The following is a 17813-nucleotide window of genomic DNA, read 5'->3' on the forward strand; positions in this document are numbered from 1 at the left end:
TCTCATCTCTCCGCACTGAACTATTAGTGTTTGTCTCGGGTTCTTGCTGCTGGAGCCGCTCCAGCCTCGCGTCACGGCCCCGTCCTGCGGCAGAGCGGCGGTGCCGGGAGGAGGGGAGCATTCCGGAGGGGCCGCGCTCATTAACGGGCTCTAATGAGCCCTGCCCCGCCCCGCGCTCATTAACGGGCCGCTGATGAGCTGCGGGGAGCGCAGCCCGAAGGGGCGGCTCTTAGCGCCCGGTAACGGCGCGGGGCGGGGGGAGCCCCGGCCCCGGCCCGCCCCGCGGAGCGTGCGCGGAGCCGGCGGGCAGCGCGGCGGCGGGAGCGCCATGCGGGCCCCCGAGCCCATGCCCGGGTACGGGCTGCTCCTGCGCCGGGGCTACCGCAGCCTGGCGGCGGCCGCGCGGGGCTGCACCGACTGCGGCTGGGAGCTGTCGCTCCGGACCTGGGCCGAGAGCGCGCAGCTGGGCTGGGGCGAGGTGCTCCTGTGCGCGCTCGGAGCGCTGGGCTGGACCGCGCTGCGCCGCGCCGCCGCACGGAGCCTCTTTCGGGTCAGTCCCGGGGGTGCGGGATGGGGTGCGTGTGTGTGTGTGAGTGATGCTCCCCCTTCCTCCGCGGCCGCATCCCGCTGCGGAGCCCTCCCCAACCCCACCCGCGCTGTGCGCCCGTAGTGCCGGGCTCCGGGGCTGCCGCTGCTTCCCCCTCGCGTTCCTGCGTCTCTCGTCCGTGGGCTGCAGGGAACATGTCCGTCCCCGGTGCGGCGGTGACGAGCGCGGCGAGGGGCTGGAGGGATGCGCTGCAGCGCCGGGCTGACCTTCCTGCGAGCGTGGGGGAGCCGCGATGGGAGCCCCCGCGATGGGAGCCCCCGCGCGGCTCTGCTGGCCGGGGTCCCCTCCGTGCTGCCGCGGGGCCGTGTGAGGGGCAGGGGGAGCAGGATGTGCCCCCGAGCGGGGAACGGCTCTGTTTAATTTCGCACCGTGAAAAGCGTGTGTCATGAGCAGAGACCTCCCCTCTCTGATGGCTCAGCCCCAGCTGAGCCGATCTCCTCTACGCTGCTTCCCTGGAGAGATGCTGGCTACTTTGCTCCACCGATTATCCTGGCCTTGGTAGGACTCGAGGGGCAGAAGCAGGGGAGATGCAGTGTTTTGGGTCAGGGGATTGCTGTTGGGGACGCAGGGACAACCCGTCTCTCACCCATCCATGACTATGGTGGCCCGAGGCCTTGAGCATGGAATCACAGAATCAGCCAGGTTGGAAAAGACCTTTAAGATCATCAGGTCCAACCATTACCCCAGGACTGCAAAGGCCACCACTAAACCGTGGCTCCGAGGGCCTCATCTGCATGCATCCAACATGATTCCCTGCGGCTCCATGGGACAGGCCCTGTCCCCTGGGTGAACTGCTTCCCTGGAGGTAATTTCCTGTGTGCTCCGGTTCCTCCTTGTGCCGGGCTCACCTTTACAGTGAGTGGTGATCAGAGAAGGGAAAGAGAAGCTCTTGGTGGTGTGGAGCCTGCTCAGTGCTCCCCGAGGACGCTTGGCAGCTTGTCCCAGTGCTGAGCGGAGAAATGGGTCACTTGTAACTGCAGAAGGGGGGGGGATTTGAGCTGGTTTCTTGTGGCTTCATCAGCATCTGCATGTGTCACAGGGCTGTGCTGCAGAGGGAACTGCCACAGCAGGAGTTTTCTCCCAGCAGGTAGGTGGCAGGGGAGCAGCAGGGAGGGACGAGGCTCTCCATATATATATGTGTATAGAGTCATAGAATAGTTAGGGTTGGAAAGGACCTTAAGATCATCCAGTTCCAACCTCCTGCCATGGGCAGGGACACCTCACACTAAACCATCTTGCCCAAGGCTCCAACCTGGCCTTGAACACTGCCAGGGATGGGGCAGCCACAGCTTCTCTGGGCACCCTGTGCCAGCGCCTCAGCACCCTCACAGGGAAGAGCTTCTGCCTAAGAGCTCATCTCAGTTTCCCCTCAGGCAGGTTAAAGCCATTCCCCCTGGCCTGTCCCTACAGGCCCTTGTCCCAAGCCCCTCTCCAGGTTTCCTGCAGCCCCTTCAGGCACTGGAGCTGCTCTCAGGTCTCCCCTTCAGGAGCCTTCTCTTGTCCAGGCTGCCCCAGCCCAGCTCTCTCAGCCTGGCTCCAGAGCAGAGCTGCTCCAACCCTTGAACTCACTCGAGCAGGTCCACAACCCTCTTGTTTTGGGGGCCCCAGCTGTGGTCCCTGTATGGCAGCAGTAGAATGGGGTCATTCCGGATGAAATTCAGGGGGAAGAAAGATCAGTTTAACCCCAGGAGGAGACCTCTCCCCTGCACAGGCATCACTTCCCAGTGCAGGCTCGGGGAGCATCTGTCCTCACCTTGAACCTCTTCATGTTCCCTGCAAGAACTGAAACCCTCCCGGTTACCAAAGTGCCCTCAGAGCGTGGAGCTGCCTTCCTGCACGTCAGCTATAAATAATGAACCTCACCGTGGGGACTCTCGTTCCCTGCATCCGAGGAGGAAGCGACTCTCACCACAAGCCCTTGATGCTCTGCACTTAAATTGCACCTTACTTAGCTTTGGCCATGACCGCTCTGCTGAGAAACGAGTGCGTTAAAGCCACGTTCCTCTTCCTGTGCTGTCTGCGTGGCCCCATTCTGATCAGTGGGATCGAGAGAAGGGGAGGGAGGCTCCTTGCTCTCTTCTAGCACCATAGCAGCATTGAACATGCACCATCTTTGTCACAGGAGGTCTCCCACTTGGGTTGGAGTGGCAGAGGTTGTGCCTGACGCAGGGTTTGGTTCGGATTTGGAAGCGTGGGCTGGTTGCAGCAGCTGCGGCCCGTGGTAGAGGTGGTTTTCCCACCATCCTCAGAGCAAAGATGGATTTTGGCCTGCTGTCTCTGAGCACCGCTGTCCTTGGCGTGACCCTGTGTGCAAGGAGCTGCTGCAGGCTCTGGGGAGCCTGATTAGAAAGCAGCAACCTGAGCATCTCTGTTAATGAAACCCCCTGGAGACAGCTGAGCCTGGCAGTGCCGAAGCCGAGCGCCGCTGGAATGGGACCAGGCAGCTCCGCTTGGGAAAGGCTTGGTGAAGCACCTGGAGCTCAGCTTGCTGTGCCGGCAGCCGGCCCTCCGGGCAGGTCCTGAGGGGTGCAGTGGACTTGAACCCAGGTCTGCTCTTAGTTTTCATGCACAAAGGCGACCCGGAATAGCTGTGCAAGGCTGGGCAGGCTTTTAGCCCTAAACTCCCCTGAGTTATCTTTGTTGCTCGAAGCTGAAGTCCCCAGAAACCATCAGTGAGAAAAATCCACTCTATAAAATGTTATCTGGGGGCTTTGGGCAAGGGGAATGGCTTGAACCTGCCAGAGGGGAGACTGAGATGAGCTCTTAGGCAGAAGCTCTTCCCTGTGAGGGTGCTGAGGCGCTGGCACAGGGTGCCCAGAGAAGCTGTGGCTGCCCCATCCCTGGCAGTGTTCAAGGGCAGGTTGGACACAGGGGCTTGGAGCAAGCTGCTCTAGGGGAAGGGGTCCCTGCCCGTGGCAGGGGTTGGAGCTGGATGGGCTTTAAGGTCCCTTCAACACAAACCAGGCTGGGATTCCATAAACAGCAACCTCTGAACCTGGTGGTGTTGGTCAGGCATCGCCTCCATCCTTACTGGCCCTCTGTCTTTGCTCTGCAGTGGGTAAATGTTCCCCATTTTCGGACCCACACCAGCGAGCTTGCTCTTTTAGTGGGGTCAAGATCTGTAGGACATTGCAGTGTCCTCTGCAAGGAAAAGTGTTGTGTAAATGAAAAACTATGCTCTGGAAAGCAGGGTTTCCATGCGACCGGTACCGTGCTGCCCCGGGAAGGACGAGGAAGCTGGAAAGCCACGGTCCCCATTATCCCTGTCAGAGCTTTATGCAACTTTCCTCCACCCCACGGGATTGTCCAGGCTGGTTCCTCCGAGCCCCTGCACTGGATGTGTGGCCCCCACACCAGCCCCACAGCGCTGCTCTGCTCCGAGCAAAGGACCTGACAGAGCCCGGGTGCTGCTGCCATGGCTCATCCCGCTGTGCTCTGCCTGTTGGAAGCACAACCCCGACGCCGAGGGGGGGAAGCCACAACAATGGGTCCTTTCTTCACCCCGTGGGGTGAAGCTGCTGGGAGCAGGGGCTGCTCTCCCTGTGTCTGCAGTGGGGCATGAGGAGGTTCATCAGCCCCGCAGCACCCCATGGGTGCCGTCTTGTCTTCAGAGCGTGTCTGCTGGGGCTTTTCCCTCTCGGGGGCAAATCACACTGCTTGCAGAGGGGCTGAGCAAGGAATGACATCTGCTGCCTTGCTGCTACTGCCACAGCACCCCCTGCTTCATGTCTGTCTAACACAGCTTCCTGGTGCCTTCACCACTGCGGGCAGGGAAGTTGAGGCACTGAGTGCCTCCCTGCAAGGTGCTGGAGCAATTCCTGCTGTGCTCAGTGAATTCCCTTTTCACATCGGGCTTGGGTCTGCAGGCTCCAGGAGACTCATTTATCACAGAACCCCAGCCTGGTTTGGGTTGAAGGGACCTTAAAGCCCATCCAGCTCCAACCCCTGCCACGGGCAGGGACACCTTCCACTGGAGCAGCTTGCTCCAAGCCCCTGTGTCCAACCTGGCCTTGAACACTGCCAGGGATGGGGCAGCCACAGCTTCTCTGGGCACCCTGTGCCAGCGCCTCAGCACCCTCCCAGGGAAGAGCTTGTGCCTAAGAGCTCATCTCAGCCTCCCCTCTGGCAGGTTCAAGCCATTCCCCTTGGCCGGCACCTACAGGCCCTTGTCCCAAGCCCCTCTCCAGGGGGGGCTTCTTCCTTCCCCCTTCCTATAGGCATTATAGGATTTTCTTGCTTTACAGAGCAGTGATGTCTTCCTGCCTCTTCCCTTCCATAGGCCCTGTGCCCCATCCCTGCTGTGGCAGGGGGTGGCAGCCAGTCCGGGCTGGGTATGGAGGGGACAGAGCCCGCTGGGGTGCAAAAGCACCATTGCAGCTTGGAGCAGCCCCAGGCTGTGCTGCGGGGAGCTGAGCCGCTGCCCTGGAAGGGGCAGGAGCTGTTGGCTGCGGCCAGGGTTTGAATTGGAGCCCTGCTTGCTCATCATTATCATCTGCATCGAGTAAAAGCTGATGTCAAGCTGCCAGTTCCCGGCTGCGGGTGCTCCGTGCCAGCCGTTCCTTTGTGTTCCTCTGGGGAACGCGTTGTGCCCAGGAGCCAGACGCAGCTCGGCTGGGACTTGGCCGGGCGCTGGTCCCTGGGCCGGGGGGTGGCAGCGGCGATGGGGGCAGGCTGGGGGGGAAGGTGCCTCAATTCATAACCCATCCCTGCCCGGCTGCTGCAGGGGCTCGTGTCCTCCTGCTGCTGTGGCTGGGTGTCGGTGTGAGGGGACCGGCTGCTTCCCTCTCGTGCTGCAGGCTGTGAAAAGGGAGAGGAAAGGAGTTTGCTTTTTGCTGCGAGGAGCTGTTCTTTTTCTGACACTCAGCAGAGCTGTGGGCAGCCACAGCTTCCATTCGGTTTCTCTTTGCAGCTCCGAACGGCTCCCGGTGCGCTCTCACCCACTGCTTCGCTCCCTTCCTCCCCCTGCATGGTGATGCTGTGGGGGAGCAGGCACGTCCCCCAGCGTTGGCAGTTGTGCAGGTGAATCAGAAGCTGTCTGTGAAGGTTTGCGTGGGGGTGATGGGGAGGAGGAGGAGGAGGAGGGAGGAAGAGCGGGCTGCCCTTCAAGCACAGCCCTGCACATCGCTTGCCAAGAGCCTTGGGCTCTTTCAGCCGGAGCCAGATCCGCTGCTCCCGCCGCAGCGCCCGTCACCCCTAGCAACAGGCATCGCTGCTCCGTTGCCGTGGGAACAGCAGCAGGGTGATGGGAGGACATCTCCCACCTTGCACATCTCCCACCTCCTGCACGGCGTGGGCTGGTCTGGGCCTCTCCTTGGCTTGTGCTTCCCCGTGCAAGTGGCCCAGGTCTTGGGGGGGGCTCACCAGGGACATTACTTTGTGCCCCCAACCCCTGGGTGATGCTGGTTCTCTTCAGTTCCTTCTCTGTGTCTGCTCCAGAGCTAAGTCCCATTTCCATAGTGCTCAGGGCACAGCCTCAGATGCTCGGTGGCTGTTGAAGGGAGGAAGAGGAGGGTCTCTCCAGGGCTTGTCATTAACCATCAGGGTTAAAGCCTCTCTTGAGCATCAGCCATCCCAAGCTGGAGCAGGATCACCCTTCCCTAGGCTTTGCTTTTGCTCCAGCCTGGGAGCTGCTGCCATGCCTGCAGTGGGGCTGTTCATGCGGGTGGTGCGTGCCTGCCCCATGGGTGATGATCCTTGTCTCTGCCCACCCAGGGTGGGAACAAGTGGTGTTCTTCCGCCTTTGCAGGTAAGGAGATGAGGTGCAGGGAAGCAGGGACATGACTTGGCTGGTGATGGGCAGCAAAGCTGCAACAGGGATTTGAGGCTGAGCTCAGCATCCTGAATTGAGCCCAGCTGAGGTGGGCAGGGGCTCTGCAGCTTGCTGTGTAGCACGGTGAGCTGTCCCCATACGTGAGCCGCTCCTGTGCCCCGCTGTATGGAGACACAAATAATTCATGCTTTCTGGCTCTGCATTATTCATTCCCCCTTCAAGCTTCCTCCTCTTTTTCCTCCTGTGGCTCCTGTTGGAAGAAGCCTTGGCAGCAGCGTGCTCCTGGTCTCAGGGAGGATGGCCACGCTGTGAATGCAAGATGCAAGTGGGAGGCCAGGGCTGGAGGGGACGACTTGGCAGGGCTCTGTGGGGCTGGTGCTTCCAGGGCTGACCAGTGCTGGGAAATTCAGAGCTTGGAACAAAGCACTTTGAGGCTGGGATAATGCTTGGAGTGGAGTCCTTTGAAACCCCGATGCGGAGAGGGGCTAAAAGCCAGAGCAGCCGCTGCCTGGGGACAGCTGGAGCCTTAATATAGTCTTTGAGCATCCAGGAGCCGGGAAGTGCTGAGCCGGGGCAGGGCACAGAGGGTTTGCAGGCATGCCGTTGTCATCTGGAGCGGATCTGGTCTCTCTCTTGGACGTTATCTGCACTTCGGGCAGCGCTGGGTCCCTCTGGACCCCGAGCTGGCTGCGGCCGCGGCTCTGTCGCTCGTGTGATGAGAAGCAGGAGCGGTGCCTGGTGTTGCTCAGCTGCCACGGGGGGCCCGGAGCCGAGGGCAGGCTCCAGCATCGCTCGCTGCCGGCACACGGGCCGAGGTGGAGCATGGAGCTGCTCCAGGTCACCCCTATGGAGCCGAGGCTCCTCAATGCTTTTGCTCTCATTTCCAAGCTGTCCCTGGCCCGGTGGCCCCGTGGTGCTTCTTACCCCTGGAGCGTGGGGCGAGGAGCTCTTGCTCCTATGAGCAGAGCACGCGGGCGCTGCGCGTCCTCCCTGCCCGCCCTGTGCCCGTCTTTGGGAAGGTTTCCTCCTGTTGCCCAGCCCTGATGGGGGGGAGCGGAGCTGCCAAGCACGGGGGGGGAACCATGGAGTCCCAGAGGGGGTTGGGTTGAAGGGACCTTAAAGCTCCTCCAGCCCCAACCCCTGCCACGGGCAGGGACCCCTTCCACTGGAGCAGCTTGCTCCAAGCCCCTGTGTCCAACCTGGCCTTGAGCACTGCCAGGGATGGGGCAGCCACAGCTTCTCTGGGCACCCTGTGCCAGCGCCTCAGCACCCTCACAGGGAAGAGCTTCTGCCTAAGAGCTCATCTCAGTCTCCCCTCTGGCAGGTTCAAGCCATTCCCCTCGTCCTGTCCCCGCATCCCTTGTGTCAGTGCTGGCCAGCACAAAAAGCTGCTTGGGAACATGAGTACCACAGCAGGTCCTGGTGCCCCAGCCTGGTCTGACCCATCACCTGCGAGGCTGCCCCCTCCACCGCTGCCTGCCCGTGCTGGGGAGCAGCGTGTGGTGTGTGAGGGCTCTGAAAGCCTTTGCTTCCCCGGCTGGAAGGCTGTGCTCTGGGCTGGCAGCGCTGCGGGGTCCGGACGCACAGGGCAGTGATGGGTTCCTCCTCTGGGTCTGCTTGGGCTGGAATCTGATGTTCGGAGTTCCTGTGTTCTGCAGAGCCAGCCAGGGCCAGCCCAGCTGCTGGAGCGAGGGCATGGAGCTGAGCCCGGGCCGTGGGACACAGGCCCCTGCCTTCCCTGCAAGGCTTTGCTTTCACAGCTATCGGTGAGGCTGAGTGGAAGCATCTTCAGCCTCTGTCCGAGCCTCTTTGACCTCCTTGTTCCTGTCTCCTTGCCCTGTGTGAGGATGCTTCTCTCCTCTCCTTGCAGCCCTTTGGGGAGTGGTGCAACTTGCGGCCGAAAGATGCTGCCAAGATGCCAGAGAGTGCCTGGAAGCTGCTTTTCTACACGATATCCTGGTCGTATGGCATCTACCTGCTCTTCTTCACCGAGTACCCCTTCTTCTACGACCCACCGTCTGTCTTTTATGGTACAGCAAGAGCCTGGGAGAAGTGGGGATGGATTAAGATGTCCAGGTTCATAGGATGTCTGGGTTGACCGAGGGAGTGGGAGTTGGGGTGAGCAAAAGACCAAACCCCTAAATTGCCTTTCTTATGATGATGTGGGTATCATAGACAGGGCACAGCAGGCTCGCTCGGTTCATTTCGTTAGGGAGTCACCTAGTGGTTACGGCAGGGGCTGGGATGTGTCAGGGGAAGGGGATCGAGTAGATAAAGCAGGAGAAAAGTAAATCATTGAATCCCAGACTGATTTGGGTGGGAAGGGACCTCAAAGCTCATCCAATTCCACCCCCCTGCCACGGGCAGGGACACCTTCCACAAGCCTCCTTCAACCTGGCCTTGAGCAATTCCAGGGCTTCTCTCTTAGATCTAGGATTGAGAGCGGGTCTAATGCCAAAGCAGCGTTTGGGAGCCAGGATAACCTGGGTTCCTTTACAGCCTTCGCCTCCTTTGTGTCTGGGATGAGCTGAGAGGGGCCCTGAGCACAGCGAGGCGCTGGGGCTGCCTGGGGCCCGTCTCTGCTGCGGGCAGAGGCTCTGTGCTCACTGGGGTGCCTCTGTCCCACCCTAGGCTGGCAGAAGGGCATGGACGTGCCCACGGACATCGCCATCGCCTACCTGATGCAGTGCAGCTTCTACGGGCACTCCATCTACGCCACGGCCTACATGGACACGTGGCGCAAGGACTCGGTGGTGATGCTTCTCCACCACGTGGTCGCACTGACCCTCATCGCCTGCTCCTACGCCTTCAGGTGAGGTCCTGCCCCACGGCCAGCAGGAGCTGTGCCTGCCGGTGCTCGCCTGCCTCCCATGGGCTCCGGTTCCCTCCCTCCTTCCGCTGCCTGCACGTACCGCAGCGCTTGGGAGCCCTTGCATGATGCAGCGCGCGCCCTGCCAGGGCCGGGTGTCCAGATCCTTTGGGGACTCCATCTTCCCCCGGTGTACTGGCCTGTGGGTGCTGGGTGCTAACAGGAACCCATTGCCCCATGCATCTCCCTGCTCCTCTTTTTTTCCTGCAGGTACCACAACGTGGGCATCCTCGTGCTCTTCCTGCACGACGTCAACGATATCCAGCTGGAGTTCACCAAGCTCAATGTCTACTTCAAGCACCGGGGGGGTGTCTACCATCGCCTCAATGATGTCCTCTCCAACATCGGCTGCCTCACCTTCACCATCAGCTGGTGAGTCTGGCTCATCCCACTCCCCACCCTCCTCACCAGCTTTTGCAGTGCCCCCGGTGCCTCGGGGTACATGCATGGGAACCAGCCCTTCCGAGAACCGCTTGGGAAGAGGTTCCCGCAGAGCCTGCCCCCATGCTGGGCTTGGAATCCTTCTGTAGTCACTTTGCCGTCTGTCACCACACAAGTGCCTGTGAAATGTGGCTTGCAGCGTGACAAATGACCCCAGGGGAGCAGGAGCTGTTGCCGTTTTCCCACTCGCTTGGTGTGAGCAGTGAGAAACACTTCTTCAAGAAGGAAACAGGACTTGGGGCTGTCCCAGGTTCCAGCCTTGCTGTTCCTGGGGCAAGGCAGGAGGGAAGAAAGGAACAGAGAGGGGTAACGTGCAGGTTGTCTCCTCCTTTGTGTCCTTCCTCCCTCTTTGAGGGGTGGCAGGAAGAGCCCTCGGTTTGAGGCAAGGAGAGCAGCAGAGGTGTGCAGTGATTCACTAGGGATGCACGGGGCTAAGAAAACCTTCCTGGTCCAGTGGAGATTTGTGGCGTGGACCTGCCTCTGCGCTGAGAAAGCTCTGCCTCCAGCCAGCCTCTGCTGCCAGACCTTTTGTGCCCACAGAAGTTGTATTCTCCCTTCCCCAGGGGCTCCGTGAAGCCCTGTCTGGAGCCAGACCTGGAAACCCAAGGCAGAGGCCACGAGCGGGGACTGCGGGTGCAAGGGGAGTGGGTGAGGGCTGCCTGCAGGCAGGAGGCTGCGCTGGGGACGCCGTGCTGGGTCTCTCCCCTCTCTTGGGATCCCTGTGGGATGTTGAACCCACCCTGCTCCCTCTGCCCCGGCAGGTTCTGGTTCCGTCTCTACTGGTTCCCCCTCAAGGTGCTCTACGCCACTTGCTACTCCAGCCTCCAGTTGGTCCCTAATATCCCCTTCTACTTCTTCTTCAATGCTCTGCTCCTTGTCCTCACTCTGATGAACATCTACTGGTTTCTGGTGAGTGGGGGGAGCTCAGCAGCCCCTGCACTGGCTTCTCCCTCCTCTGCTGCTCCTGCATGGCGCCCGCTGCCTGTCTTGGGAGCAGCTCAGGGGACTGCAGGGGGGAGGAGGGAAACTCAGGTCAGTGCCTGGGGGGCTTCTCCGAGCTGGAATTCCGAGTGTGGGGGGGATAAGGGCAGTTATCACTGCGGGGCTGGGGCTTGATGTGGGTGTAAATGCTCTGGTGTCCCCTGAAGCCTGGGGGGGGGGTGCAGAAAGGGTGGACTTGGAGGTCTCCTGTTACCCAGCACAACCCTGGGCACAGCAGGGCACATCCGAGTCCATCGTCCTGCGGGGATGGAACAGGTTAAGGGCAGCTGCAGGAGCGCTGCTTCCCGCTGCATCCCAGGGCTTTGGCCGTCCCAGAGGGATCTGCCTGGCCCTTCTTGGGCTTGAGGAGAGCAGAGCAAGGTCCCACTTAGCAAATGGGAGTGAGCAGGTTGGGAGGAAGAGCTCTAAGCCTTGGTGTCTGTGGCTGACGGCGTCTCTCCCCCGCAGTACATCGTCCTGTTTGTGGCCAAGGTGCTGATGGGGCAGATGCAAGAGGTGAACGATGTGCGGGAGTACGACGTGGAGGACAGCAAGAAACCCGCGGCGGCCAAGAAGAGGGAGGCCGGACTCCAAGTGCCCAATGCTCTGAAAGAAGGGTATGTGGCAGGGGGTGACACGTGGACAGCATCTGTGGGCTGGGGACGGGATGGGGGCAGAGACCCAGGACCCTGGAGCCGCTGTCAGGGGGATCATTGCTGAGCATGAAGATAGAAGATCTCTTGACACAGAGTACAGAACATTGCTGCAGGTGTCAGGAAGGGCTCTGTATCTCCATGCCAGGCACTGCGGGGTGTCTGTCCTCCTTTCTGTGCCGGGGGTGCTCACCCAGCCCTTCCGCTGCTCGCTGTGTAAGGCTGGCTCTGTGCTTGAGGCTGCCGTCTTTGAGCAGCATCTCTGCTTCATGTGGTGGGCAGAGCCTGGCAGGGCAGGGCCGGTCTCAGCAGTGATGTGGGGCAGGCAGGGGGGCAGGTCCGGCCTCAGCGGTGATGTGGGGCAGGCAGGGGGGCAGGTCTGGTCTCAGCAGTGATGTGGGGCAGGAGGGGGGGGGCAGATCTGGTCTCAGCAGTGATGTGGGGCAGGCAGGGGGGCAGGTCCGGCCTCAGCGGTGATGTGGGGCAGGCAGGGGGAGCAGGTCCGGCCTCAGCAGTGATGTGGGGCAGGCAGGGGGGCAGGTCTGGCCTCAGCAGTGATGTGGGGCAGGCGGGGGGGAGCAGGTCTGGTCTCAGCAGTGATGTGGGGCAGGCGGGGGGGCAGGTCTGGTCTCAGCAGTGATGTGGGGCAGGCAGGGGGGCAGGTCTGGTCTCAGCAGTGATGTGGGGCAGGCGGGGGGGGCAGGTCTGGTCTCAGCAGTGATGTGGGGCAGGCAGGGGGGCAGGTCTGGTCTCAGCAGTGATGTGGGGCAGGCGGGGGGGGCAGGTTGGTGCTCACGGCCCCTCTGCTCTCCCGCAGGCTGCACCTCAAGAATGGACTGGTGAAGGACAAGCGGTTGTGAGGGACCCGCGGCCGCAGCTGGGGCTCCCCCAGGACTCGATCCCAGCACGAGGAGAGCTTCACCCCTGCCACCCCTTCACCCCCTGCCCGGAGCCGGGGAAGAGGCGCCACTGACAGGATCAGGCCCCTCCTGGGGCTTGGCTGTGACCAGGCTTCACCTGCTGCTCGTGTGCTTTCTGTAGCCAGCCCGTGCTGGTTCAGCCCAGGCTGCGGCTTTGCTGGTCCAGGTAGGATTTGGAGCTGGCTTTAGGTCCCCTGGTGTTTCTTCTGTCGCTCCATCCCTTGGCTGTCCTCAGCCCCTTTGTGATCTTCCCTGTCTTTACCGTTGGACCCTCCCACCAGCCCTTCCTCAGCAGCCCCTGAAGGCTCCTCTGCCCCAGCATCGAGCTGGGGAGGGAAACGTCCTCTCCTGCATGGGCAGCACCGTCCCAGGCCGGGGGAGCCTGGAGCCAGCTCTTCTCTAGCTGCTGGGCAGGGACTAGAGGTGATGTGGGGCACCTCCGAGCCTTCCTCCTCAGGAGGGGTCACTAATGCAGAGCTTCCATGAGCCAGTCTGCCTGGAAACCCAGCCCTGGAGCGTTACTGCAGCCTCCCGGCCTGGCAGATGAGGGTCAGGAGCTTGGGTTTGCTTAAGAAGCCAATGTAGGTCTTAGAGTTGCCCGAAAAGCCAGCCCCGGTCCTGCAGGGTCCCCTGCTGAGGGGTGTCCAGGCCCTCACCCAGCACCATCTGCTTGCTCAAGTAAAGAACAAACAGTTCCTGCTCCTCCTGTTGGTTTTCCAGGCCGGGCTGGCCTGAGCCTTGCCCGAGGCTGTGTCTGTGCTGGGCAGCACCATGGCTCTCCCCTTGCAGGGCCAGGGCTGCTCCTGTGTCTGTGCTGGGACGTGCAGCTCCCTCCCAGCATGAGGGGGGGATTCAGGGCGTTAATCCCAGTTCCTTGTGGTTTTGTTCCGTGTTTGGGCTCTGCACTGAGTCAGCTCCCGGCTCGTGTGAGCCCTGCAGAGAGCTCCTTGGGAAACAGAGAGCAAAAAGTGACTTGGGCTGATGGAGCCTGGCCCAGGCTCTGGGATCCGGCCCCTCCTCACCCGCCTCCGTCTCTGCTTTAGTTCCTTGGCTTTCAAGTGGGATTTGCAGGAAGGAGGAAACGAAGGGAACTGAGGTCCCAGGTGATGCCTTGTCTCCTGTGTGGAGAAACGGGACTTCATAGCACCGGCTTCGGCATTCAGCTGGTATCTCCATCTGTGTGTGTGTGACAGCAGGCTTGCTGCCTGCAGCCCTCCTGGCACCGAGAGACGGGGGCAGGGACCCGCCTGGGGATGGGTGCTGATGGCTTCTTGTGCCGCCCTGGGGCTGTGCTTGTGGGCAGGGAGCTGAAGGAAGAGTTGAAAGGTGCTGGAAGTCGATGGCCTTAAGAGAAGAGTTGGATGCTGTGATTGAGAAGACAATGCGGGCGCAGGAGGAGACCGGGTGGGGTGTGTGGGGAAGAGCAGCCCCTTCCCCGCCATCAAGGACTTTTGTTGGACCCGGCTGGTGTGGAGATAAAGGAGATTGCAGGAGCTCTGCGGGAGGAGCAGCAGCCTCAAAGGGTTAAGGGACCCGCGGGAGCCTGGAGGGATGCTCCCACCCTCTGCCAATCCCGGGAATCCCTCGTGCTAATGGAGCACTCACCACATCAAAGGCTTCAATCGGGCCATCGACACCCCCTGCCTCCGGGTCCGCAGCCCCAGCTGCTCTTTGTCTGCAGGCAGGAGCGCAGCAATGTGGCTGCTCCCCAGCTTTGGGGCCGGCCTGGCCTGGGCTCTCCTCGGCGCGGCGCTGGGCTCCCAGCTGAGGTTGCAGGAACGTTTGCTGTTAAAATCCCTGGGTTTGAGCGCCAAACCCAGCCCCAAAACCCACGCTCCTGTGCCCCCGGTGCTGTGGCGCATCTTCCAGAGCAGGAAAACGCTGCCTTCCACCAGCAACGACCTGGGAGCTGCCTGTAGGGTGGAGGAGTTTAACGTCCCCGGCAACATCATCCGCGTCTTCGCTGACCAAGGTACAGAAACGCCCTGGTTCGGGTCCTGTCTTTTGGAAGCTCTTCTCCGGGCTCAGGTCTTGGGTCCGTCCTTCCTTGGCTGTCTCTTGGGCGCACGTAGGAGAGGCTGGGGGAGGAGAGGGCAGTGCCCAGGCACTGCGGTGTCAGCTCTGGGCCCTCTGGATGCTGCGGGTGATGATTTACAGCTGGAAATGGTCCACGGATGAGGGTGCGGAGCTGTGCGAGGCTCTGTCCTGGAGCCACCTCCAGCAGCCCAGTGGTGCTGGTTTCATCCCAGCTGACCTGGCCCATGGGGCTCATGGTGGTGACGTGGCTCCTCCATGCACTGCGATGTGGGTGCAAGCAGCACCCAGCATGGGGCAGGGACAGGTTATGGCCATTTGGCTCAGTCCCTCCTCCTGTTTGTCCTCCTGAGGCCCCTCAGCTCTTCCTCCTTACCCAGTTGTCCTCTGGGTCTCTCCTCTTGTGCTTCCAGGTTTCCAGTGAAGAGCTTGGGCTGGCTGAACCAGGCAGGTTCCCAGCTCCTAAAGTTTGCTGCTGTTTGCTGTCCTGTCCCCTCCATCCCAAACACCCCCCCTAGCCTGGGGAAGATGTTAGAGCTGGGGAAAAACACGCACCAAGATGTTAAGAAGCATCCAGAGGAGGTGCCGGAATGGCTCTGTAGCATCCTGGTGCTGCAGCCCAGGCCAGCGTTGGTGCCTGCAGGCCTTTCTGAGGGCCGTGCCATGGGGCTGCCAACCCTTCCTGCACCTTCATCACCTCCAGCCAATACGTTTGGCTGCCCACTCCTGTCAGCCCCATCTTCCTCTCGCTGTGCAGCCAAGAGCTCGAACTGGAGCTGCTCCTGCTCAGAGGAGCAGGATTGAACCCCCCTCCCCATCTCTTTCTCCTTTGTCAGGCCACTTCATTCACCACGGGCAGCCCCCGGGGCTGCTGTGCCTGCAGAAGCGCCTGTACTTTAACCTCTCCGTGCTGGAGGAGGGCGAGCGCTTGACCATGGCTCAGCTGGAGATCAAATTCAGCCACAACTCCTACCCCAGCCCCAGCCAGGGGCAGGGCTTGGACCTGAGGCTCTACCGCAGCTCCCGGCTGCCTCTGCGGGGGACGCCGGCCCCCGAACAGGACCAGAAGCTGCTGGTGGAGCGTTCCTTTGAGCAGCTCCACAAGTCCCTTGTGTTTGACCTGAGCGGGGTGGCGAGGGACTGGAGAACGCACAGCAGGAACCTGGGCTTGATCCTGGAGATCGCGGGGAGCGGCGGCTGCGCCAGCATCAACTCCTTCCTGGACACATCCCTGCTGGTGGTGACCCTCAGCCAGCAGCAGTGCAGAGGTTCCAGGAGGAGGAGGAGCGCTCAGCACCCTCCCATCACCCCCAGCAGCCTCTGCAAGCCCCGGCGGCTCTACATCAGCTTCAGCGACGTCGGCTGGGAGAACTGGATCATCGCCCCCCAGGGCTACCTGGCCAACTACTGCCTGGGCGAGTGCCCCTTCCCGCTGACCGCCGAGCTCAACAGCACCAACCACGCCATCCTGCAGACCATGGTGCACTCGCTGGACCCCGAGGGGACCCCCCAGCCCTGCTGTGTCCCCGTCAGGCTCTCCCCCATCTCCATCCTCTACTACGATAACAGCGACAACGTGGTGCTGAGGCACTATGAGGACATGGTGGTGGATGAGTGCGGCTGCAGATAGCGGCGTGTGTGCTGCAGGCCCAGCTGGAGCTGTGGATGGGTGCTGGAATAAATCCAAGTGTGTTAAATCCCCCCCCTGTGCTGGTATTGAGGGAGTTTCCCATTGGTGCAGCCCTTCTGTTGATGCAGCCTCCCACTGGAGGTACCCTTCTCCATATGCAGTTTGGGGGGGGGCACTAAGGGGTAGGTGCTAGAGGTGATTTAGTAGGAGCTGGTGCAGCTCCACCGCACCTCCTGCGGGGTTATGATCGGCTCTGGTGCTGGTTCCATGCCCTCTTCTCCACGGGTGATGGCAGCATCAGGCTGGGAATCCCGGACCCCTGGTGCTTGGGCCGAGCTGCCGCTGGTGCCGGTGAGGAGCGCGCAGCCGCAGGGCTGCTGCTTTCCGGCTTTTTGGCTGAATGCTGTAGATGTGTGCAAACAGAAATGAGTGGTTTTAGTGAACTGCTGCTGGTGCTGCCCCCGGGGACGGGATGCAGCAGCTCCAGCCCTGCTGCAGGAAGAGGGAATGTTGTCGCTGCAGGAGCTGCGGCTCCAGGTGACTGAATCCCTTCCTGCAGGGCAGAGCCTGGAGTGGGGAGCGCCGGGTTCTCTTGCCGGGGGAACTGGGGTGGCCACGGGAGCCCATGGCTGAGGATGGGGTTGAAGCAGTGGGAGGTGATGCTCTGGGGCAGAGCTGAGGTGTGGGGGGGAGTTGCTCCCTCCCAGCCTGCTGGGAATCCGGGTTTAACTCACGTTGTGTGAAGTGATGAGACCGGGGTGCTGGGACCTGCCTGAACCTTGCCTGGAGCCCGAGAGCAGCCGAGCATCAGCCCAGGGCAGCCCCGCTCTGTCATGCCCCACTGTAGGTTATTTGTGGTTCAGTTTTCCTTTGGTGCCTGGGGGGAAGAGAAGCAGAACCCACGTTAGACTTGAATTCGTTGTCTTTAGATGTGGACCTGAGCCCAGAGCCCAGCTCCTGCTTGGTTTGTTCGTGTGTTGCCTCCCTGCTCTGCTGCAGTATTCCCTTCCCTGCAGGGAGGCACTACAGGTTTAACCACTGTTAGGGCTGCTGAGGAAGAGGGGTGCTGTCCCCTGCAAGGGGGTTTCTGTCACCACCCTGGCATGAGGAGCAGAAACCCAAACCAGGAGTAGCTCCAGGACTGTAGTTGTGTAGCTTGCCCATGTTTTCATGCCCTACTCTTTCTGGAGTAGCAGAAAGGACCAGAGCTCCACTCTGCTTTACCCCAGTGGCTGAACAAGAGCTATGCTGAAGCCCATTCCAAGCACTCAAATGGTTTAAGGGCTTAAGAGTAGGACTTGACCAAGGCAAAGGCAAGCAGGAGCCCTTTCTTTCACATTTAGTAAGTATTGTACCTGTGCTGGGGCAGGCTCAGCCTGAAGGACTCAGCTTACTTAACATAATAATGCCAGCTCCTTACCTGGTTCTACAACCTGACGGATGGCAACTGTCCATCTCCATCAGAGCCATAAGGAGGTGGGTTACAGTAACCACACATGGAGATGGCCTGGAGTAGCTGCACTGAGCTCACACACAAGGTGAAGCCCAAACACTGAAGCTGCTCCCAGACCATTCCCACATGCACTGGAGGAGGGAGACGTTCCAGGTGGGACTGCTCACCTCTGGAACCAGCCTCAGCCTTTGGTAACACCTGCGGCTCCCCTGCGCCTCACACACAGTCCTGGACCACCCCAGGGCTCACAGCAGCCCCCCTTGAGCCAGAGGAGGGGAGGGGAGAGGGCATTTAACAGGAGTGGTCACAGTTCATCGCTTACCCGTGTTTGCTCTGCACATCCCCACTTTTGTACTAGTCTGTGTTAAAAACGAGTAATAAACTTGAGGTTTATACAATCAGACTAAGTTTTAATGAACGTTGCATGATTTCATCATTGAGAGTTAGGGGCCACC

General features: G+C 60.9%; 3 protein-coding genes across 3 annotated transcripts in view; 2 read left to right on the forward strand and 1 right to left on the reverse strand.

Moving 5' to 3' along the window:
- Window positions 1-17813, reverse strand: part of DDX49 (DEAD-box helicase 49) — a 139765-nt gene that overhangs the window by 12397 nt on the left and 109555 nt on the right. The gene's annotated exons all lie outside the window — the stretch shown is intronic.
- CERS1 (ceramide synthase 1) lies at window positions 268-12425 on the forward strand. Its single transcript, XM_061474739.1, has 7 exons — window positions 268-550; window positions 8248-8407; window positions 9009-9189; window positions 9457-9618; window positions 10449-10596; window positions 11137-11285; window positions 12139-12425. Exons 1-7 carry the CDS (start codon window positions 329-331, stop codon window positions 12179-12181), a joined length of 1065 nt encoding a protein of 354 aa, XP_061330723.1. The 5' UTR covers window positions 268-328; the 3' UTR covers window positions 12182-12425.
- GDF1 (growth differentiation factor 1) lies at window positions 13658-15976 on the forward strand. The gene is made up of 2 exons (XM_061474738.1): window positions 13658-14213; window positions 15112-15976. The coding sequence occupies exons 1-2, from the start codon at window positions 13937-13939 to the stop codon at window positions 15903-15905; spliced, it is 1071 nt and encodes a 356-aa protein (XP_061330722.1). The 5' UTR covers window positions 13658-13936; the 3' UTR covers window positions 15906-15976.

This window comes from Pezoporus flaviventris, unplaced genomic scaffold (assembly GCF_033815535.1).
Source record: "Pezoporus flaviventris isolate CSIRO_AGI_PZ_B2104156 unplaced genomic scaffold, CSIRO_AGI_Pfla_v1 ptg000080l, whole genome shotgun sequence".
Lineage (NCBI taxonomy): Eukaryota > Metazoa > Chordata > Aves > Psittaciformes > Psittacidae > Pezoporus > Pezoporus flaviventris.